This window comes from Rhamphochromis longiceps, linkage group LG3 (assembly GCF_057381845.1).
Source record: "Rhamphochromis longiceps isolate RC_006_pf linkage group LG3, R_longiceps_female_GT1.1, whole genome shotgun sequence".
Classification (NCBI taxonomy): domain Eukaryota; kingdom Metazoa; phylum Chordata; class Actinopteri; order Cichliformes; family Cichlidae; genus Rhamphochromis; species Rhamphochromis longiceps.
In genome coordinates, this window is record NC_140559.1 from 67,377,476 (window position 1) to 67,402,618 (window position 25,143).

General features: G+C 42.4%; 2 protein-coding genes across 2 annotated transcripts in view; one reads left to right on the forward strand and one right to left on the reverse strand.

Annotated features, from left to right (window-relative positions):
- The window catches only part of LOC146676476 (protein NLRC3-like), a 455,324-nt gene that overhangs the window by 401,360 nt on the left and 28,821 nt on the right, over positions 1 to 25,143 (forward strand). The window lies entirely within an intron of this gene.
- LOC146676489 (uncharacterized) lies at positions 7,930 to 14,489 on the reverse strand. Its single transcript, XM_085402154.1, has one exon. The coding sequence runs from the start codon at positions 10,125 to 10,127 to the stop codon at positions 8,613 to 8,615; it is 1,515 nt and encodes a 504-aa protein (XP_085258280.1). The 5' UTR covers positions 10,128 to 14,489; the 3' UTR covers positions 7,930 to 8,612.

Consider the following 25,143-nt stretch of genomic DNA (forward strand, 5'->3'; position numbering starts at 1 on the left):
ATTATTTCAGGCAGTATATTTTCTTAGCCTTTGTCATACTCATGCTTAACCCTCTCAGGCTCAAATTAAGTTTTTGTTGCTAATGCACAAAATAATACCTGCAGTGGTGCTTCTGAGTAAAAAAAACTCATGAAATATGTATGTGGGGTGATCAGGTTGTTAGCTTTTAACTGTTGCAAATCTGCAACGCCTGCCTTGAGAGGGTTAACACAGCAATCTCAGAAACAGTACAGTAATTTTTGGTGTGGATCACAGGGTGAAGAGTGGGGGTCACCCAGAGTCAGAATGCAGTGAAATATCAGTGTCACCTCTTACAGTTTTCCTGTAATCTGAGCTCAAAGATGAGAAAATATATAGTACAGTACTGTAAATTGGGTAAAGTTTACTGTTGATTTTCCGGAAAACCGTACAGTAATTTGGGCTGTGGATCACAGGGTGAAAAGTGGAGATGAACCAAAACTGGGAGTGGATTGTGAAGTACAATAGTGTCAGGACACAAAAGACTGCATTTCTAAGCCAGTCGGCACCCGTACCGTAATATGCATAAGAATAGTGCAACAACATTTTAGGTGCGGCTGGCTTGACTGTGTCGTCGTAAGTGAGGGCTCACTTGACCGCGGTCAAATATGGTGCTGGAGAAACAAACTACAGAGAACTTTGTAAAGAGAGTATTGAGTGCTTTGGCGATGTAAATGGACTGGTTCTTATATAGTACTCAAAGCACTTTAAAGAACTTGCCTCATTCAGGTGTACGCAAGCACTTTTCTCTGTAAGCACTTTCTGTGTAATGTTCACACACATTCGGAGAGCAACTCTGCGTTGGTATCTTGCCCAGGGATATTTGGCATGCAGACGGGGATTGAAGCACCTTCCTCTACTACCTGAGCAAAGCCGCCCCATGTTCGTCTGTGCACAGATTTCTTTCAATACAGTATTATCACAATTGTGCAAAAATACAGGCATGAAAGCTTAAAGTGCGCGATCACAATAAAGGTGACGCTCAGAGACTGACTGAGTGATCTGAGAACTCATCAGCGCTCATCACTGCCTTCACTTACTTGCTGCTATGGGTGCAGGAATAACACAGTTATGCAGTTACTTTCTCAGTCTGCTAGAGCCTCCACTTGAACGCAAGAACCTTCATTTATCTTCTCAAACGGAATTCAAAATGTTTTTTACAAATTGAAGGATTAAGATATAAATCGCAGAAGCATCGATCCACACATTCAAAGAAGAACAACCCAACAAACTCTTCATAAAACTCCAAGAGATATGAAAATCTTTATTTCTGTCTATTCTGTGTTGTTAATAACATCACATCTTCACATAGTAGCAAAAACATATTAAAAAAACATTAATCTCAACATGCATACTGTACTTCAAGTTTCTCTCATGGAAAGGCCAGTGTTACTTTTATAGTATCCTTTCCATAAATATCATAAATATCTTTACCCATGTAGTGGAATTATTTCATTTTTTCATTTTAGTTAACAAGTATAATGTGACCACATTCACTTTTTATCAGGACAAGCTACACCACCACGGTGGTTAGCATACAATAACACTGCCTTGTTCTCAAAGCTTCTTGCTAACTGTACTTTTTTCTGAGATGTTCTCTTTAAGTAAGGATACTGAAAGTGTAAGCAGTGTATACGGTCACATCACGTGCTTAAGGTTGTGTTAGCACTGATAATTCCTTCACAGTTCTTTAAAGATGCTGAAGTCATCATATCAGCTGTAAATGCAGTGCTGCTGCTGTCCTTACGCTATACTTTCAAGCATCACACTTTCTTACTGACCAGTTTATTTCCACTTTTTATGCTCTAGTATGGTGTGACTGAATGAAGTCAGCAAACCAAATTCTGTCCATCTGAGGATGAGAAAAAACTTGCATGAAATGGGAAGCATGAGATGAAGATGGCTCCTATGCTTTAGACGTGGCACTGTTTCTGCCATTGTAAGTACGCTAATGCTTGAAAGATCCATTAAAAGTCTGACACTTCACTCTTCAGCTGGAGCGTCCATCAAGTTTTACATTCCAGGTTTCCTCGTTGGGATTACGACTCAGACGATGATGTGAAAAATTAGTTATTACATTAAACCCATAAAATCAACACTGGCAAAAAAGCCGTGCACTTCACAGAGCAGCTTTCTATGGCCGAGCAGCTCCTGCAGGTGTAAGGTGTAGGTGTCACAGCACTCTGGTCCAAAGAGGTTATGTGCAGCATGCAGACAGAAAATGGCTTTACAGAATATGACTGAATGTTGAGGCACCAAAACACACTCAGTCTGCCCCTCAGTCTGATCAAGAAGAAAACCTGACTGAGCGCTTCATAACATCAGTACGATGATGTCCCAGAGGCCATGTTCAGGTTATTCTCCCGTCCACACTGAGCGGGCGGATCAGTGGAGTCTGCATTAGCTTTAACAGAAAGGTCTGATTTAAGCAGGTAAGCTGAATAGACAAGAAAAGCTAGAAAGCTTTATCAACTATAACCCCAGCGAGGACCTTGACAGGTGTCTTGTGTACAGGTGAAGGCTGGACAGTCAGCAGGATACCTTCCTAACATTTGTCATTCCCAGCATTGAACCGTTTCCTGGCACAGCCTCAGTGAAACAGAGCATCGTTTCCACCCCACAGTTACAGACAGGCTGTGCTTTTCTTTGGTAACACCGTCGAATGAGCCCCGTGTCCTCTCTCAGTAGCTGCTTTCGTGTCCTGTCAGGATGTACAGGCTGCTCAGTGCTGACGGGTCATCAGTCGGTGTGCTCTGAAGGAGGATGTCTCTGCACAGTGTCAGCAAATGAGAAGGAGATGAGTTGTAAAGGAGAACCAGAGAAAGGCAGTACTAACCTAAAGCCAGTGCCTCCACCTGCTTCTACTCCTCCCACCTCTAGTACTAACACTACTCTACTGATACTACAACCACTGTAGTTTGACTTTAATGCTACACACTGGTACAGTACTGGTACACTTACTGGAGTTTTACTCCTGTTCCTGCTCATCACCACGCCTACTACTTTTTAAAACTTTATGATAAGTGTGAACATTTACACACCAGCATACAAACAAGTTTAAAGTAGAAAAAAGGAAGCAAAGAGCTGAGAAATACATAAAACATAACACAGAAGAAAAAGAAACCTTTGCGAGGATTCCTTCTACACCCAGTTTGAGTAAAAACGAACTGAAACACAAGGAAAGAAGATAAGATCCACTAAATAAGGGTTGGCACAGTTGTATAATAATACTTAGTACTGGCAGCCAGCAGCGCTAAGCCTCAGCCTCCCAGTAGACACACCTATGGTACCGATTTAAAATCCTACATGTCTTTGTTCTCAGGTTATCACGTTCACAAACTTTGGTGTCCACGCTATTTGCCTGCCAGGCTGACAATGATTTAGATCAGCGGTCCCCAACCCCCGGGCCTCGGACCGGTACCGGTCCGTGAGTCGTTTGGTACAGGTAAAGTCGTTTGGTACAGGTAAAGGTTGGAGACCGCTGAACTGAACTGTTCAGGGTCTGAGTACAGGTTTCCTGGAACTGCAAAAGCATCTCATCTGGGGTGGGCCCAATAAGTAATCTCAGGGTCGGTAAAGATTTTCTTTATAAAAGTGGAGCAGAAGAGAGCAGCGGTGGGGTGGAGCGCGAGCTTTAAACTCATGCGCAAGAGAAACAGGTTTGTGATGAGAGAACACTGAATCCCCAATTTCCAAATTAAAAACAGATAAACCATATGATAACACCAGGTCAAGAGTGACTGATGAACACTGAGAAAACCTCCAACCATCAAACCAATTTGAGCTTAAACAGAAACACATGAAAGGTAATCTTGTTTCTTACATTAATCACCAGAGGTTGTTGCATCAAAAGAGACGACGTCTGTCAAAGTCAGGGGTTAAAAGTGGGACGGTGTTTTTGTTTTGCTAACTCTCCACGACACTCTAAACTTCAGGCTGCTCACCTACAGTCAGCCTCCATTGCCCCTTGATGCCCACTCACACTAGTCAGCTTCTACGACAGTGGGTGGGGGTAACTGCAGAGCTACTCTAGTTTTGCATTTTCATTTTCTTCGTTTGTTTTTAATTTAGTTTAGTTTCACTTACGTTCTATTGTGAGTTTATGTATTTCAGTTTAGTTTAGAGAGCAAGAGAGTAATAATAACTAACTGAGGAAATAAAAGTAAAACCCTTCAAAGTGCTGCAGAGAAAGAAAAGATTTCACTCTTGTCAGTCACCTTAAATGATAAAAACTGGACTTCACCACTGCTCTAACTTGGCTGTCCAATTTAAAATCACTGTCCAACTTAAAACCAAGGTCAGTAATAAAAGGTTTAAGATAAACTTCCAGGGGACCCAAACCAACAGAGGAGGACTCACAAGGACCACTAGTTCAAAACGCCAACATCTCTGTTTTCTTATCATTAGAATTTAAGAAGTTTAACCCTTTAAAGCCGATCGGAGCGGGCACGCTCTGTTTTGCGTAACTATTTTTAAATCCCGGTAGCACTGCAACCACGTAAGCTAGCGCAAAAATTTTTTTTGCATATGAAACCGGAGGAGTTGTACTTACATCTTATGCCATCAGCTTGTCCTAGGTCACGGTTTCCTTCCACATATAGCTTTGCAAAAACTGCATAAAAACTACTTGCAGCAACACAAACATAATATTCCAGAAACATGCTTTGCCGATCTGATCAGCTGTTCATAACACTTCCTATGTTGGAATAGACGTCAGCGCGAACTTTCACATGTCCGCCATACCTGCCCGAAACCGGAAGTGACGTCGTTTTCGCAGAAATGTAGTGTTTTGGTTTTTTTACCATCAGGGCCTCATGAGCCTATAATTGTGTTTTTAAAAGTTATCTTTGACTTTATGACTTTCTGTGTCGTTTGTGGGATGCTTAGGACTCATATTGCACTGCTGGAAATAGTTTATTTTGATGCACATGCTGCTTTTTTGCAAATTTGCATTATGATATTTATTTTCGTTTTTCCTGCAGTATATAAAAATTGGTGTATTACAAAAATAAAACTATGAAGACACTCAAAATAAATTTCCTGTGGTGGGAAACTAGTTTGTGCAACTTTTTTGTATTTTCAGTTTTGAGGGATAAGCCTCTTAAATTTCTCTAACTAGAAATATATGTTAAAAAAACAAAAACGATTTTAAATTTTTTTTGTAGATTATTGCACTTTTTTGCAATTTATGTAATTACTATGCACTTAATGCATACATATTATTAAAGTTTGGGCTATAATGGTTGTATTGATGTAAAGCAACTTGAAATGCTCCCAAAAATGGCTCCACAGCATGTAAAAATATAATATAAGCTCTGGCGGACTTGGTTCTATGGTAGGTCTTAAAGGGTTAAAGCCAACCAAGCTTTAATGTTATTTAGACATGTCAAGAGAGGTTTTATGGAGATGCCATCCTTCTGCTTTAGTGGCAAATACATTTAACAGTCATCAGTGGAACAATGAAAAGAGATCCCATGCCTTTTAAGGGTGAAACCCAAAGGCAATATATACAGTAAAAAGAGCCCTAAACTTGACCCCTGTGGGACGCCACATGACAGAGAAGCAGAAGATGATTTGGAACCGAGAAGCTGACAGAGAAAGTTCTGTTTGCCAAATAAGACTAAACCAATTAAGTTCAGGGCCACCAATAACCACTACATCCTTTAACCAAGATAATAGGATGTTGTCGTCTACTGTGTCAAAAGCAGCAGTCAGATCAAGCAAGACCAGAACAACGTGGGTACCAGAATAAAGACCTTTAAGAATGCAGATTCTGTGCTATAAAGGGTTTTAAATCCTGATTGAAAAACCTCAAGGATGCCATTACATCTATAAAATATTTCAGTTGACACAAAACATTTTTCTCTAACACTTGGAAAGAAAATGCAGCTTGGAAATCGGTCTATAATTAGCTAAAACTGTGTGATCAAGGCCAGGTTTCTTAAGCAGTGGCTGCCCTACTGCATGTTTGAAAATTGCAGGAACCACACCAGAGGACAGACTGCTGTTAATAATGTCAAGGACAGACTGCCCTATACTAGGAAAGATTTCTTTTAAAAATTGTGGAGGGAAAGGATCCTGGAGGAACCTGCGGGGTTAATATGACACCCCCCAGGGCAGCTGTGGCTACAACCGTAGCTTGCCTCCACCAGTGTGTGAATGCGAGAGTGAATGAATAGTGGCATTGTAAAGTGCTTTGGGTGCCTTGAAAAGCGCTATATAAATCCAATCCATTATTATTATTAAAATCAGCAGTGCAAGGGACAGAGACAGAGGGGTCAGAGTCAGGAGCTGTGATAAGAGGCCTGGTGGTGCCGACCTTTTCAATAAAAGATGATCATCATGTCTGGCGATTATACCTCAGCAGAGACTTTGTTTGGCGAATGACACAGGTCAGAAATAATAGAAACAAACTTCAGAGTGACAGACGAGCAACCACGCACACCAGCGCCATCTTGTTACCAGTCAGGTGTGAAGAACAGTTGGACCAAAGGTTCATTCAAGACTTTTTATGTGAAGGGAAGGAGTTTAAACTGGATTCTGGATTTATCAGAAAATCAGTTCAGTTCGGTCTGTTTCAGGATGGCTGAGTGGTCTAAGGTGCTGTGTTTAGTGCTCACTCTCCCCTGGAGGTGTGGGTTTGAATCCTACTTTTAGCAGTTTCTGCTTCATTGTCTTTCTCAGTGTTCACATCTCCTCATTCCTGAAATGGTCTGCTCACATTCACGTCCAGTCCAAAAAGGCTAGGCAAGCGCCTGTACTGTCTCCGACAACTCAGGAAATTAGCAGGTTTTTCCAGTGGTCCTCAGAACTTTCTATTCAGGCGCTGTGGAGAGCATCCTCACACAGAACATCACTTCCTGGTGTGTCCAGGACACTAACTGTGTCCAGGATTGAAAAGCAGAGTGATCCGTGCGTCAGAACGCGTTACAAATGCAAATACAGTATGATCCACAAATAAAACTTCCCTACAGGACATTTACACCAGGAGATGTTGGTCCAGAGCATCTCAGATATTAAAGGACTGGTCCCATCCCAGTAACAAAATGCTTCGACTTCTGCAATCAGGCAGAAGTTTCCACACCATCGGGGCCAAAACAGAGACTCAAGGAGGAGCTTCTCTCCTCAGGCCATACGAGTCCTAAATCAGAACACGCCCCCACTCCCCTCATAGCATCAATAAGTGACTGAAACAGGACCTTATATCAATCTGTTCACACTTCTCTGGTCACTCAGTTGAATTACTCTGTTTATATTACTCTGGTCACTTGTTTACTTGCACTGCTCTGTCAATACGTTGCTGTGCTAATATGGCACAAGACACGTTAACACTCCATTTGCACAATGTACATTTTCAGATTTTTGATTTAAAATTTCCAGACTTTTACAATTTATTTACTTATTGTATATAATGTCTTTTTTTGTACAGTCAAAGGAGCAGTTCACTGTTTTTTTTTGTAATTTAATGACTATGCATGTGACAAATAAAAAATCTCGAGTCTTGAACGTTATGCTCTCTCTTTCTAGGCCCTGCCAGTACTCTCGCTCCAGCATTTTGGATCAGCTGAAGGCTTTTGAGGGAGTTTTTATGACATCTGAAAATAGCAAATTGCAGTTGCCCAGGACTTGCATGAACAGTTCAACAGCAAAGCCCCAAATACCAAACAGGCTCATCAGGGATTTGAACCCAGGACCATTTACACCCAAAGTGAAAAGGGAAAAGCTTCCTTAGGCATTTTCCAGGTCACAGCAGAGGTGTGCTTGCAGGCCGAGGAGGAGTGAGGTGCTGAGGCTGCTCCTGCTGCTCTCCAGCGAAGCTCAGGTGGCGGTAGGTTTGTAGCATAAACCTATTCGCTGGAACGTTAAGGACAATCTGCCACGCAGCAAAAAGCAAGACTCAAGGCACCAAAGTTCTCTGGTTTACTCATGCATGAGGGAGACCTGGCTGGAGCCAAGTGTCGTTCCACCACTTGACCTCTGTCAGACTCTCAGCCAGGCTCCCCATCGCACTCCTTTTATTGTGGTTACATGAATATGCATAGGGTCATTAACATATAGCATCTTACATAGGTATACATGTAAACAAAGAATACTGTGTGTGTGTGTGTGTGTGTGTGTGTGTGTGTGTGTGTGTGTGTGTGTGTGTGTGTGTGTTACTGCTGATCAAAGGGTCATATAACATGAAGGCAAACATCCTTGGTCAGGAAGAGGGTAGACCCCCCCCGGTGAGGAAGTCCAGCAGTTCATCTAAACAGAAAAGCACTTAGACTAGAACAGACGTAGCTACGTTAATCCTACCATAAAACAATTAAGACAAGATGCGACCTCTTCCCATGCTCCCAGGATGTAGGTGTGCATTCTAGTGTGGAATACACACCAAGCCTCTGTAGCCTGTTAAAGATCACACAACCTATCACTACACAATTGATTATACACCTCTAAGCATATATGGTTAAATGTTTCCTAATACAAATGACAATAATAAAATCTAAACCCAACATCACCACCCTGTATTGTCATTTTTTAAGGCTATACAGCGTATATATATCTTCAGCTCTACACCACTTGTCAACATTTTCAGTGCAGGCGTCATTTCATACACACATATTAGCCTTAGCATCCATGTCACTCTGCTGCAACAGTATGAAATTGGTAAAGATGTTAGCAATCATTTTATTCACCATCGATCTTACACATGGCAAGATGCAACCTGTAAACAAGCAAAGCAACGCCAATAATGTAAGAATGGGAGTCAAAAACTTTAAGAACATATTCCACCATGGTCCAGATGTCAACCAGGCTATCCAGCCTTGTGACGCGTCTCCTCCTGATGTGTGGTTCGCCACATATTTCTGCAGAGCAGTTAAGTTCTGCAGTGCCTCATAAATGTCTCCTCCAGTCGTATATCCATCCGGAATAAACGTACAACACGTCTCTCCAATCACCTTACACACTCCTCCTTGCGACACTGTTATTAAGTCTAGGGTCAGCCTGTTCTGCAGTACCATCGTTCTGATGGCCTGTTGCTCCTCCGCTAAGGCTGTTCCCAGCGTCTTAGTGAGATTAATGTGTCGCAGTAAGGCATATCGGTTGATCTCCACATGATCCCGCACCTCTGCAACTCCGATGTTTGGGATCAAACTTTGGAAGAATTTAGCTCCTCCACTCCAAATGCGGAATTCTCGCGGCACTCCAGTGTCTACTGTCACTCCAAAAGAGTTAGGTGAGGCTAAATTCACCTCACGCTTCCGTCGGTTGCTAGGGTGATGTTCAACTCTGTCCATGAAGAAGACATGATCCGATAACTTCACCAAGGCACACAATCCTCCCCATCCCTCAGGGAGTGATAGATAGGCTTTATGTCCACACAGGAAATACCAATCAGCCAAAACTCTTGTTCCTTTAATGCTCGGCACCGTCCTTGAACATCCTGTCCACTTCTGACTCTTTGCCTTTACTGGTATTCTGTAAGCCAGGTTGAACTTGCATTCAGTCCTCCTTGCTGTCAAGTTCTCAGCGCACTTCGCACTGGTCAAGCATTTCATGCACCTGCTCTCATTCTCTGGAGGGCAGTAGGTGTATATGTATCCACATAAGCGAAGCGGCAGCTCCCCCACTGACAGTGATCCATTGTTCATCACACAAAACGGCAATTGAGCTGTGTTCAGCTTGTTCAGCAATATTATGTCTGGCAGTGGGTCTGACACTTGAGGCCAGGCCAATAAGTCAGTTTGCCCAGAACAATTCACGTGTAGAAGTGGCGACTTACTCCAGGTGATGTTCAGAGGTGCACTATAGTTGGCCTTGGACCAGAGGACTCTGTTGCCAGGATGAGTTGCTAAGCCCAACAGACACCAACTCCTGTCCTCTGGTATGCTGTACGGCCACAGTCCAGATGTATATGCGGATAACGGCATATGGGCACACACATAGCAGTCCGTCCTGTTGTTCAAGTGAGCAGTTGTATTCATAAACTGCCACCAAAAGTTTGTAGAATAGCCATGAGGGTATTGGGTGTGGTTTCCTTGGACATACAGGGTCTCCACGGCTGACCATGATGACATCAAAGCCATTACACCCAGCAGGGTAGACAACACTTTACCAGCCATTCTGATGAGTACCTGTGGCTCAGTTGGTTTCTTCACCGGATTGAGACGAGGGGCCCTAGAGGCTTTCCCCCCCCTTTGTACCCGGTCTTCCTGCCACTTACTCCGAGCTGGCCTGGATGTGTGTCACCTTTTTGCAGTGGCTTTGGTGTATCCAGGTGGGTCGTTCTGCAATCTTCACAGCAGTTGGTGTTGTCAGCAGAGCCTGATATGGTCCGTCCCACCGTGGCTTCGACCAGCACTTCCTCTTTATGACCTTTATCAGCACCCAGTCCCCTGGCTTCAGACGTTCTTCCTGTACAGAAACAGAATCATCTGGCAGATTACTTGCACTCATGACTTCTTTGCTTTTCAGCATTTTAATCATCCAGTCTGCTAGTGTGTTTTCTTCTTCTGCTTTATCATTATCATTACAGAACACTGGAACTCTAAATTGCCTGCCATATATTATTTCAAAAGGCGTTAGGCCATTATCAGTTGGCGTGATTCTCATATACATTTTCACTAGCTCAATGCAGTCTACCCATGTTCTGCCGGTTTCCTCCATTGTTTTCCTGAGTCTCAGCTTTACTGTGCCATTAGTCATTTCAACCAGCCCTGCACTTTGTGGGTGGTATGAGCAGTGGTTTTTCAGCGTTATCCCCAGATGTTGTGACATTTTCTTAATTACTTCGTTCACAAAATGAGGACCATTGTCACTGTAAATAGTCTGGGGGATCACAGTTTTGCATATCACTTTAGCCACTGAAATAGCATCTGCTTTCTTAGTGGGGACAACTTCTACCCACTTTGATAACGGGCACACAATTACCAGGCAGTACCTGTAGGTGTTACAGTTAGACAACTCAATGAAATCCATATGGATTACTTCAAATGGGTAGCTGGGTCTGGGAAACCTTCCTCTTTTTGGTCTGAGGTTTCCCTGAGCACTATGTTTACAACATATTAAACATGCTTTACAAAAATGTTTTGAATAAGCATTGAATCCCAGTGTGAGAAACTGCCGTTCGACTGCTGCTACCATCCCAGCTGTTGAGACATGGCAGAGCCCATGGCTCAAAATTGCAGCAGTCCTATATAAGTTTTTAGGCAATATAGGTTTATCACAAAGATAGTAGACATCACCTCGCAGGCTTGCTCCTTTAGTGAGCCACAGCTGCTTCTCAGCTGGAGGTGAGTGTGACTGCATGTCTGCTAACACATCATGTGTGATGGGCGTAGTTTGCTCCTGAGACGCCAGAATATGAACCCCATGTGTTCCAAGGGCCGCTTCCTTTGCAATTTTATCTGCAAAGGCGTTGCCTAGTACAATGGGGTCAGTGCCACGTGTGTGTGCTGCACATTTACAAACCGCAACTTTACTAGGCAGTAAGACTGCTTTCAACAGGTCCTGTAAAAGTGTTGCATGCTCCACAGGTTTCCCTGTCGATGTTGCCATGCCTCGTCTTGACCACTGAGCGGCAAAGAAATGAAGTGTAGCATATGCATACTGAGTGTCTGTATATATAGTCACTGCCTGCCCTTCAGCTGCTTTGCAGGCTTCTGTCAGAGCCACTATCTCAGCTGCTTGGGCAGACATGGAATGTGATAACTGCCCAGCACGGATGACCTGCACATCATCCACAACAGCAAAGCCTGTTTTAGTCTTTCCCTCTGCTGTTTTAAAACTGGAACCATCAACAAACCAAACCTTGCCCTCAGTGAGTGGTATGTCCGTTAAGTCACTTCTAGGTTTACACTGTGTTTCCACATGCTCACTAGACACATGTGGTGTACCCTCCTCCTCTGTAGGCAACAATGTAGAGGGATTCAAAGTTGTACACCGCTTAATAGTTATGTGTGGCTGGGAGAGCAACAGTGACATTAAAGACAAGTGTCTGGCAGGTGACAAAAATGTCATTTTAGTCTGCAGCAATAAACCATCAACCTCATGTGGAACTAGCAGGGTCAAAGGGTGAAACAAAACAATTTCACCAGAACACTTTACGGCTTCAGCGGCTGCACACACAGATCGCACACAGTGAGGTAAGGCACAAGCCACTGGATCCAGCCTCTTAGAATAATAAGCTACTGGCTTCATGCCACCTCCACATTGTTGTGCTAACATGGATGTCATAAAATGTCCTTTACAGTCAATAGTTTGAACAAAAGGCTTGTTATAATCTGGAAGCCCTAAAACCGATGCTCCTGTCAGCATCTGTTTCAGCATGCACAGAGCTTGCTCCCCCTCAGGGGTCCAACTTAAACTTTCTGACATAGCCAAAGGTTTACTGTACATCATATCTAATAATGGCTGCGCAATTTCAGAGTAATGGGGCATCCACGATCGACAGAAATTTAGCAACCCTAGGAATTGCATCATGTGTTTCTTTGTCACTGGCCTAGGTGCTGCCAAGATAGCTGTTTTCCTCTCTGGATGTATGCTTTTCCCTGCTGCACTAAGCAGATGTCCTAAAAATTTCACTTCTGTCTTAACCCACTGTAGTTTGGAAAGTGAGGCCTTGTTACCTGTCTCAGATAAGTGAGTCAGCAATGCCAATGATATGTCTTTACAGTTCTTCTCTGAATTGGATGCAATTAAAATGTCATCGACATATACCAACATCTGTGAATGTGATGGAATCACAAAATCAGACAGACAATTTGTAATATTCTGTGTGAAAATTGTAGGACTGTCACAAAAACCTTGCGGCAATCTGGTGTATGTGTATTTTTTGCCTTGATACGTGAAACCAAACCAGCCTTGTGAATTCTCATGCACTGGTATGGAAAAGAAAGCATTACTTAAATCTACCACAGTGAAGTGTGTCTTGTCTGGCTTAAGCTGATTTAACAAGGTGTGGGGGTCGGGGACGCATGGAGCTATACTCTCCACTGCCTGATTTACAGCTCTTAAATCTTGAATCATGCGCCACGACTGTGAATCAGCCTTTCTAACTGGGAAGATGGGTGTGTTACATACTGCTTGTGGAGCTTCAACTAGTATCCCTGCTTTAATCATATCCTCTATAACTGGTTTAATGCCTTCCACTGCATCAGGCTTCAAGGGATATTGTTTCACTCTTGGCCTAAAAAACGTTTTGGGCTTTATTACTACTGGACTCACTGTTGTTATTAACCCCACATCAGTCCTCCCAGTAGACCAGAGCTTCTCTGGGACCTGTTTAAGCTCCGGGTGATCTTTGACATCTACAACATATCATTCTGCTGTGTCATTCTCACTCCCCTTTAAATGTGTTTGTGGTGAGGTATGTGTCACCCATCCCAGCTTTTTACGAAAGATGCTGTGCTGCACGTCTGTCTCCCAACCCCCTCCAGCTTGCTGCCACATTCCAAGACTCTCCCCCTGTCTCACCAAAGATGCTAAGTCTGTCCACTCAGCTGTGCCACTCTTTGTCAGTGAAATATGTGGTGTTTGCCCTGTAAAAAGTTGTTGTGCAGCTTCAGAAAGGATCACACTACATCCAGCCATAGTTTCACCATCAGTATATATTGCCTTTATGGTGATTCTCTGTGGCCCTAATTTCAGCACTTTATCTGTGTAGGCCTCATCAGGCCCAGGCATGGTCTTAAATCTCAGTGTGACATGCAAATCTTCTGGTGGCTGTATGTCATGGTTAGTTGTCAACATTTCCTCAGCTGCAGCTAACAGTTTACAGTTTATTTGATCAGGTCTGGAGGCCGACAGGTCAAGTGTCCAGTAATAATGCAAATCCCCACTGTCCTGATGAACCATTGTCTCAGCAGTTTCACCTTTTCCTGCAGCTATCATCCCAATGGATGTTGGAATTATTGAAATTCCAAGTTTCATCATCATATCTCTTCCCAAGAGGTTCACCGGACAGGTTGGGCACATTACAACTGAACCCTGAGCTGCCTCTCCTGTGGTAGGATCTCTAATCCACACTGGTTTAGAGATTCTATGCCGATTTAACTGACCATTTGCAGACTTCACATAAATTGTGCCATTTGAAGGATCAACTCCTGACACATGATCTTTTAAAACAATTTTATCTACACCTGAATCACACAGAAATTGAACAGTTTTGCCTTGCACAGTTAACGTGCGAACTGGTTTTACTTCTTTCCCTGACAGATTTAACAATACTTGAGTCAAATCTAAAGTCTGAAACACAGGCTGTTGTAAATTCTGGCAAAGTAAGGGATCATTTGTACATGTATATGTATTAGCAGTGTCAACAGGTGCTAGTCATTTATTATAATAAGGGTTTCTTGGATCAGGGCGTTTATACTCTTCAGGCATGCGATCGGGACACTCCCTTGCGTGATGGCCCATTTCCCCACATGCATAGCACTTATCATCTCTTTTACCACGGTTATCCTGGGGTCGCCATGGGCCTCTACCTCTCCTACTCCTGCCTTCTTTTTTGCCCTCTTCCAGCCTGTCCCTGACACAAAATTTCATCTACTAAAAAGGCAGCGGCCTCAGAGCTTTGTGGCTTCTTTTTTTTATTTTTAATAACTTCCTGTGCATGGCGGGCCCAGTTCATGCATTCAACGGACCCGTCAGTGTTCTGATTGACATTTTGTTTTCTGATAAGAGCAGCAATGCATGGATGGAAGCCATTCATCAGAGCATGTTTTAACTGCTGCTGATATGGGCTGGCCTTCTCTGCACTCTCTTCAAGGCCGCTATGTTCTTTGAAAACTTCCTCTAATCTTGCCCTGAACTCATGAACATCCTCTCCTTCTTTCTGCATGCATTGGGCGATTTTGTTGTAATCTACAGAAGCTTTAAAAGTATTTCTAAGACGCTCATAAACCCCATCAACTTGGCCTCCCTAAATTTGCATGTCCATAGGGTAGGACGGTATTACCATCCCTCCCTGTGTAGGTGCCTCGCACCCGAGCCCAGTTATATGTGAGACACTTCCTAAAAGTGGCTTCTGTTTCCTGACCGTTTAAGCGGTAGGAGGAGCAGAGTTGCTTGTGTCGGGCGATAAATTCATCAACATTAGTCAACGGGTTTCCTAAACCTTTACATGCCTCTGCACATTCAGATTCAGTCCATGGCCTGTAAACACAAATAACACGGCTTTGGTCACTTTCAACACCAAAATGGGGATTCGCGACCTCCACCATGGGAAAGGTATCATGGAAAGGGTAGGCAGGCATACCAGCTGCACTCGTCTCATCCCTTTTAGTTTTGGATCTAGTGTTATAAGGGCTTAAATATTGTGCTGCGGCATCCCCAAACTCCTGTCGTACTCTATCCTCCTCCTCTCTCTCTCTCTTCTCCTGCTCCTGCTTTTCCTCCTCCTCTCTGGCCTCTCTCTCTCTCTCTAATGCTGCCCTACGCTGTTGGTCCCTTAACGTCAGCACCACTGAAGTAGACTGCACCGTCTCATCTTCAGGTTTCACAGCTAATGCCTGCAAAGCTGCTCTCTTCGCATTCACTGCCTCCTGTCTTTTCTGCGCCTGCTCTAACCACAGTTTAGCGGACGCCAGTTGTAACTCTCTCTCCTGTTTCAATTTCCCTTTTGCACAAGCTGCCTTTACTGTCAACTGGACTACTAACATTTGACATTGTCTGTCAATAGGAAATTGTACTTAGTAGTCAGTATAATCTTTTAATTATATAAGTTTGTATATGGTAGAATACTGCATGTAATCATTAGTGTTTAGTTGGTGGCATATTGAAAGAATGTCTCATCCTAGGAGGTCTGTAACATTCTAGGGTGTTCACCCCCACATCCTAGGAGCATGAGAGAGGTCGTATCTTCTCTTTGTTGATATATGGTATAGCAAACACACGTATATCTCTTTAAGTATAAGAGCCTTTTGTTTAGATGGACCCGCTAGACTCCTGGCACCAGCTTTGGGGAGTCTTCACAGGGTCACATCTTGACCTCACACACACACATACACACACACGTACACCTCCACATTGCAATGTAAAGAACAAACGCTCACTGAAGTATAAATAAAGACCGGGGCAGTTTCTCAGCGCGAGTCTCAGTTCTGGAGACTGCCCTTGCTAGCAAGAAGTTCTGTGTGTTTCTCTTCTCTGAGTCTTTACTGAAGAAGTGTTTTAGAATATATTTCTTAACATTATTCTACAACCAATTTACCTTCAAAATCATATTTCTTGCGCCAATGTCCTAAATACTTTGCGCTACCGGGAGCGAATTTTATCATAAACTTCTCGTCACCCTCCGACACACTCTTGGTTGCTTGGGAACCCATAATAACAACAACAGCTGGCGTCACAGACCACGTGTTCTGCTCCGCACCCACTCACACAAACACGCTCACACAACAACAACAACAACACAAAATAGGCCTATTGTCCAGCACAAATGGACTCCGCGGAACTTCTCAACACCCCACTGAGCGGTGGAGAACTCACTACAGTACCCCACAAAGCGGTCTGTATTTCACCCCACTAAGACGGTGAACCAAAATAAAGTTCGAACTGCGCAACTCTGCGACTTAATGCTTCTGTACTAAAACCCCACTGAGCGGCTTTGTACATCGCCCCACTAAGACGGCGAATTTTAGCCCCACTGAGCGGCCACGGACAACGCCCCACTGAGCGGCGAAGACGTACGATTATAGAAGTAAACTTTTTTTTTTTTTAAACTTACTTGGAGTTGCTTATTGCGTGTAGCATCAGTCCCGAATCCTGTCAATCGCCATCCATCGAGGAGAAAAAACACAGACGGCTAATCCACCGGCCTGATGACGAATTCTCACGCCTCAGGACTTTGCTGCAGGACCTCTATAAGTCCTGGCTGACGTCAGTCTGTCAGCGTGTCTCTTTTCCCCTCGGTGAATGTCGACTCCAGGGATCCGGCTCTCGAAGGACCAATTAATGATAGGTTTGTAGCATAAACCTATTCGCTGGAACGTTAAGGACAACTTGCTACACAGCAAAAAGCAAGACACAAGGCACCAAAGTTCTTCGTGTTACTCATGCATGAGGGAGACCTGCCTGGAGCCAAGTGTCGTTCCACCACTTGACCTCTGTCAGACTCTCAAGGGAATTATTTCTATAGGAGACTGCATTTAATAGCAGTCTGTCCTGCCACAAAATGCACCGCTAAAAATACAGTTTCTGCTTGTCCCAGAATTTATTAAATTTGAGAGTGAAGTTGTAGGACTGATGCTGGTTAGTGGTGTAGGTTTCATGGATGTGACACCTGAACTTGTGTAAAATGACCACCAGAGCATATTCCGGGATTTCTGGTTAGTTCACTGGAGTTAAGCAGAGGTGTCTTAAAAGTACCACCTTATAAAAAATAAAATGAAGTTCCAGTATAAAAAAGAATAAGAAGAGAAAAAGCTACACCCTGCTAAATGCAGTAACTTTTAAACATTACTCTAAATGTAACATATAGAAAGGAAATCAGTCTAAGTATACTTTACCTAGTAAGTATACTACAAATGCTTCTTGGGACTACATTGGCCCCCGTTTTAGTATATAGAAGTATACTTGAAATTAACTTTTAGATGTACTTTTTGTTCACTATAACTGTACTAGCATAATGTCCTTTCCAGTCTATAAGAGTATACTTAAAATATACTCTACTCTAACACAATACTAAACTTACAAGTATACTATTGATTTACTTTTTAGTTTATATTTGGCTTACTTCCGATTAACACATAGTAATTAACATCCAGTTGAAACATATTTTTCAAATCACTCCATTCCCCAGACAGTCAGATAATAGTTCCAACTATCAATTCAATTTCAATTCAATTCAATTGTATTTATATAGCGCCAAATCACAACAAAAGTCGCCTCAAGGCGCTCCATAGATACAGAGAAAAACCCAACAATCATATGACCCCTATGAGCAAGCACTTTGGCGACAGTGGGAAGGAAAAACTCCCTTTTAACAGGAAGAAACCTCCGGCAGAACCAGGCTCAGGGAGGGGCGGGGCCATCTGCTGCGACCGGTTGGGGTGAGAGAAGGAAGACAGGACAAAAGACATGCTGTGGAAGAGAGACAGAGGTTAATAACAGATATGATTCAATGCAGAGAGGTCTATTAATACATAGTGAGTGAGAAAGGTGACTGGAAAGGAAAAACTCAATGCATCATGGGAATCCCCGGCAGCCTACGTCTATTGCAGCAAAACTAAGGGAGGATTCAGGGTCACCTGGTCCAGCCCTAACTATATGCTTTAGCAAAAAGGAAAGTTTGAAGCCTGTCAGGGGTTGACATTTGTTCTATCACAAGTAAGAGAAATAAGACACTGCAGACCAACTCAGAGAGTTTTAAAAACGTGCGCACGGGTGAATGTCCCTGAGAAGACACACACACCGATTGCAGGCTTGCTTGCTTTATTTATAGGGCAAAGCAGGTTACATAGTACTTCCTCTTTCTGTAAGCAGTCGGGGAGAGGTTAGGCATTAGCTCAGCTTATCTGACCTTACACACACTGGAGTAAAGAATACAGAAGTATATCATGCTTTATCTGACATCACAGACACTGAAGTAAAGAATGCATCATGTTCTCTTTAACAATAGGCTCGGTTATGTGAAAATATATGAACACTTGAATATAAGGCACACTTGATTATATTGTATTTTTATAAAAATCTTCTTACAAAGCCTAATCTTAAAAGTAGAGATAGTGTCTGTCTCCTGAATCCAAACTGGAAGCTGGTTCCACAGAAGAGGGGCCTGAAAACTGAAGGCTCTGCCTCCCATTCTACTTTTAAATACTCTAGGAACAACAAGTAGGCCTGCAGAGCGAGAGCGAAGTGCTCTAATAGGGTGATATGGTACTACAAGGTCATTAAGATAAGATGGGGCCTGATTATTTAAGACCTTGTATGTGAGGAGCAGGATTTTGAATTCTGGATTTAACAGGAAGCCAATGGAGGGAAGCCAAAACAGGAGAAATCTGCTCTCTCTTTCTAGTCCCTGTCAAGAAGGCTTCCTTTGCAGAGAACTACACTCATAGTTCACGTACCAGAATTATATTGCAAACAGGTGAGAAAATGATTTGAGAGTTGAGGTGTATTAACTATTAACCCTTTTCACTCACAGTTTAAACATTTTTTGCCACTCTGTTACTCTGTTCAAAAGGTAAAAGACATTACACAAGAATTTGTGACAAATTCTTGTTTAAAACATCAATTATTTGTCATAGTTGTTTTAATTTTAAAGTTAAAGCACTGCAATGCTTGCTGGGTATTTCGTTGTACTTCTTAGTATAAGTAAGTAAGTAAAGTAAGTAAAATTTATTTATATAGCGCTTTTCACAGATAAAAATCACAAAGTGCTTTACAACACAGGAAATGAGAATATAAAAACAATATAACAGTAAATAAAACAATATAAAACAATAAAACTATAAAAACAGCATAAGAAGAAATTAATCAAATGCTTTTCTAAATAAAAATGTCTTCAGCTGTTTCTTAAAAGAATCAATGGAGTCCGTGCAGTGAAGAGACAGTGGGAGAGAATTCCACAACCGTGGTGCCACAGTCTGAAAGGCCCGATCACCACGAGTTTTAAAACGAGTGCGCGGTACCACCAGCAGTCTCTGATCTAATGACCTTAAAGCCCGAGAAGATGTATGTGGTTTCAGCAGGTCAGATAAATATTGAGGAGCCTGACCATGTAGGGCCCTAAAGGTTAGAACTAAAATTTTAAAATGAAACCTAAAATTTACAGGCAACCAGTGAAGGGAGGCCAAGACTGGAGTGATATGCGATCTTCTCTTGGTGCCTGTTAAGAGACGTGCTGCAGCATTCTGCACAGTCTGAAGACGATTTAAGGCTGATTTGTTAAAACAAGTAAAAAAGGCCATTACAATTGTCTAAACGAGAAGAGATAAAAGCATGAATAATCATCTCAAGTTCAAGCTTTGATACCATTAGCCTGAGTTTAGAAATATTCCGTAAATGATAAAAACAGTTTCGGACCAGCTGCTTAGAATGCTGCTCGAGAGACATCGAGCTGTCAAATATGACACCGAGATTTCTAAGGCTTGATTTTACATAAGGGTCTAAGAAGCTGATATGCTGTCTAATTTCTGGGACCATGTGGTCTGGAGCAATAATTAGAGTTTCTGTTTTATCAGAGTTTAGTTGGAGAAAATTGTCATATAACCATTTGTTGATTTCTGTCAGGCAATTACTTAAATTAGACAATTTATAAAACTCAGACATTTTGAAGGAACAGTATAGTTGGATGTCGTCAGCATAGAGATGATAGGAGATATATTTATAGCGCTTAATAATTTGGCCTAGGGGAAATACATAAAGTAAAAAGAGAATTGGACCCAGGACAGATCCCTGAGGTACCCCACACGTCAAAACTGTTGATTCTGATGTGACATGATTCATGCAAACAGTAAAAGATCTCTCAGACAGATATGATATAAACCATTTTAAAACAACACCAGTAATCCCAAACAAGTTCTCGAGTCTGTTTATCATGATACTGTGATCTACAGTGTCAAAAGCAGAGCTGAGATCCAGCAGGACCAGCACTGTGTATTCTCCAGAGTCTGCTGCCATCAAGATATCACTAGATACTCTAAGTAAGGCCGTTTCAGTGGAATGCAATTTACGAAAACCAGACTGGAAAGTGTCCATAACAGCATTTTTATCCAGGAAATAGTTAAGTTGTTCTAGTACTACTTTTTCTAAAATTTTCGATATAAAAGGCAGTTTGGATATTGGCCTATAACTGTTGGGAAGAGATGGATCCAGCTGGGGTTTCTTTAATATTGGCTCAACATTAGCTTGTTTAAAGAAGCTGGGGACTGAGCCAGTATGAAGAGAAGTATTTATCATTTCCACAATACAGGGGCCAATTGAATCAAACACACTAGTGAAAAATGAAGATGGAAGGACATCAAGGGGGCTTGAAGTCTGTTTTATATGACAAAGCAGGCCTCTGATGTCTTGTAATGTAACAGGAGTAAAAGACGACCAAGTATCAGAGGAGAGCAAGTTAAAAGTTTGATATTAAGAAGATGATGGAGAGATATTAGACCTGATGGCAATGACCTTATTTCTGAAATAGTTCATAAACTCATTGCATTCGGACGTTGAGTGAACTGGTGCACAAGGAGCATCAGGAGAAACAATACTCCTAATTGTTTTAAACAAGAATTTAGGATCTTTCTTTTTTGAAGCTATGAGGTGTGAAAAATACTCTGTTCTGGCATTTTTCCACATGTCATTTAGCAAGAGGATAGATTCTTTAAGGTGTAACTTATAAACCTCAAGCTTGGAAGCCTTCCACAAGCGTTCTAGCTTGCGACAGTATCTCCTGAAATTACGAATGTTTTCATTTAACCAAGGATGAGATTTCAAACGTAGGACAGTACTTTTTTTCAGAGGTGCCACTATGTCTAAAATAGAATTACACTGGTTATTAAAGGATGAGACAAGAGAGTCCAAATCATTGTAAGTCATTTCAGCGTCAAACATGGCAGAGAACCTTTTGCCGGCGTTCTGGTTTATGATTCGCCTTTCAATCGTTATTTTGGGAGCCGGGGGATCCAAATAAAACGACAAGTTAAAATATATGCAGCTATGGTCACTCACATGGACATCTTCCACACGAATGTCATTTATATTTAAACCCAAGGAGAAAACAAGGTCCAATGTGTGACCCTTTACATGTGTAGGGCCAGAAACATGCTGCATAAAATTAAAAGACACTGTGATGGTCATGAAGTCAGCAGCCATATTACAGGATGCATCATCAATATGAAGGTTAAAATCTCCCAACATTACCACCTTCTCTAATTTAATAATGGATGACAGGAGGTCGTTAAATTCAGTTAAAAAGACTCCGGCAGGGCCAGGAGGTCGGTAGATTAAAATACAATAAAAGGTGTGCAAAGAGCCGACCTTGATCATCTGAAGTTCAAATGAAGTAAAAGAATCCGATTTCATCAGTCTGCATGTGAATCTGTCCTGGTGCACAACAGCGAGACCTCCACCACGTCCCGAAAGACGTGGAGTTCCGATGACGGAGCAGCCAGTCGAACAAATTTCCTTCAGATGTATATAATCCATGTTTTGTTGCCACGTCTCAGTTAAACACAAGAAGTTGAGAGATTCCTTTATAAAAAGTATACTTCAGGTAAACTTCAAATACTTCAAATAGTGTAGCTGCAACTTACTCCTTAAGTTAAAAATGATGCTGCATATTGTAGTTTACATGTGATACTACTCTCACAATGAATTGCATTTTATGGTAATACACTCTGAATGAGGATTTAAGTAATTACTCTTAGATCTACAGTAGAAAACAACAGAAATCCAGATGGTGTAATAGTATAATCTCAGTAACATCACCAATTGTTACATTTGCTGTATTTTACAGCTGTTTCCATGAGTTACCGTAAAAATAATGTAATCTCATGGAACTTTCCCACAATTACATGCAAATTACAGTACCAAACTGCAAACATCCTTTAGAGTTTTTTACTGTTGATTTTGCAGTACTAAGCTATGGAAATTACTGCAAAGGCTAACAGTGTAACATCAAATTGTAACATCAAATCCGCTCCGCCGATGGTTGACTCCAAATCTCCCGAACACTATGTCGATCTGAGAAAGAAAGACCGAGACCAAAGTCTGTCGAGACCAAGACCACATAAAAGTGGTCTCGAGACATCCAACTCTACCACACGTCAACCTATTAACTCACTTCTTCAACATCTCTTTTCCTTTCTCTCCAGCTGCTCTTCTAACTTTCAACTGACTCATGCTGAGTGAACCCTTTCCCACACAACCATTCTCTGCCATCTAACACAACATACTTTTACCCACAGTTCTTGCCATACAGTCACACAGGAGTTTGTCATCCGGCTGCCCAGTGGAACGTCCGCCGCTTTACTGGATCTAGATCCCATTTTGCTACACGAGGCGTCCCCTGTGAGGTTCCTTGCTTGAACACCGCCACTCCACGAACATTGTGGTACGCAGAAATGGTTCCAGACAGTGGACTGGAACACAGGCCTGGGGAATCAAACACCCAGGATTTTGCCTCCGGTGTCGGCAGGCGTTCCCCTCCTCGGCCAGACAAAAAACTCCCCATGACTGTATACAGGTTAGCTACAGCCCACCCATCTGCAGGAGTCCCCTCAAAGAGATGGATGAAATTAAAGAAATTCTAATATAATACTAAAGCTAGAGCTCTCTGGCAACAGAGAGGCTGCTTCCTACTCATTTATCTCCATCAAACCAGGCTCAATTCAATCTGTAACAGGATTACTAATATTCACTGTATTTCAGAATGACAAAACACAGATACTCACTACTTTCTTGTGGCTGAGACTGGTAAGTACTCACTAAATGTAAAATTTATAACAGGAATAACCATGGACACTGTAAAAAGCTGCTCACATATTTAAATGTTACACTGGAGATTTAAAAACAATTACAATTACTTCTGTGGCAGTACTGGCACAATTAGTTCCTGGTCTGGGACCCCAAGGAGTGTGATGGTGTCACTAAGACTTCTCTACCTGTGAGGGAGCTCTGGTCTCCAGACATCATTGTTTATGAGTTGTAAGCACTTCAAATATAACATACATCCATACATACATCCATCCAACTTCTCCCGCTTATCCAGGACCATGGGGGCAGCAGCCCAAGCAGAGAAGCCCAGACTTCCCTCTCCCCTGCCACCTCCTCCAGCTTGTCTGGGGTAACACCAAGGCGTTCCCAGGCCAGCTAAGAGATATAATCTCTCCAGTGTGTCCTGGGTCTGCCCCAGGGCCTCCGAATCTCCGAATCGTATCTCTGCTTTTCGCAGATGACGTGGTTCTGTTGGCTCAAAAACAAAAGTGAGGGGAGATGTGTGATTTAAGTAGTGATGAGAATGATCAAAATGTCTCAGTGTGTCAGTTGCAGGTGGGAAGCAGACCTGGATCAATCTCCACAGGCGGCGGTCGGAGTAAAATAATAGGTTAACATCATTAGAAACACCCAGGACGAGTTTTGGCTGAATTGTTTTACAGCTTCACTTCCATGTGTTCCTCATCCCGAAAAGCAAGCTCCAAGGATGTTAATGTCTCCCTGAAAACAAGAAATGCAGATCCAAAAGCAACAACATGGCAGGTCAAGAGACAACAGCAGTATCCTGAGCAGCGAGGGGTCCAGCAGCAACAGCAGTATGTGCAAAAGGCATCAGCAAGGAGAAAAAACCATCATCATGACTGGATGGATGGAGATGCAATGGACTGCTGCAAGGGGGGAGACGAGACTACAGTGGAAGGAGGGGGAGGAGACATGGAAGAACGCTGTTGTTTAGTGTGGGAGATCAAATTGGGCTAAGGAACCTGGGGAGGAAAACCGACTGCCTTTGAGTGGAGAATTGAAAAGTGTCTGAAACACTGCAAGGAGGAGAGGCACACAAAAATCACACACACAAACAGAAAATGCATTAATCCTATTAAGACATATACACACGCAATGAAGACCAGATAACATCTTAAGCATGCGTTTCTGTTTTATCATCTTGTCCAGTTCACTTAGTGGGATGAGAGGTGATATGTAAACTAGTGGACTAGTATTATGTTAGGAAAGATGATTGAATGATAGCAGGTGTAAACAGAATGCTGTAGAGAGGGTTTAAAATGGGTGGCACTAATAGATTCTGGGTTCTGATGTGTGGGGGAGGTTTTACCATGACACACACCTGGTTACATGGGAAGAAACTCATTATCTAATAGAACAGCAGTGTTATGTGGTGTGTGTGGCTGATGGATGAATGTTTTGGGGATTTATCTGGCTGAGGCATTTTCTTTTGTTACCAAGTTGAACCTGCCAATTAGTTTTGGTTTGAATTACCCTTCCAAGATGAAGAGCATGCTTAGATATGTCCTAACTAGGCCTTCCTGTCTGTTTGTTTTTTTACTTTCACAGTGCACTGAAAGTTTTGTTTGGTCATGCAACACGCAGCACCTGTACATAAAAGGCCAAAGCAGACTGTACTTCTTCAGAAGGCTGAGGTCCTTCAACATCTGCAGGAAGCTCCTGAGGATGTTTTATCAGTCGGTGGTTGCA

Excerpts from the sequence above, each read along its gene's own strand:
- LOC146676489 (XM_085402154.1), bottom strand. The coding sequence starts at position 10,127 with ATGGCTGGTAAAGTGTTGTCTACCCTGCTGGGTGTAATGGCTTTGATG.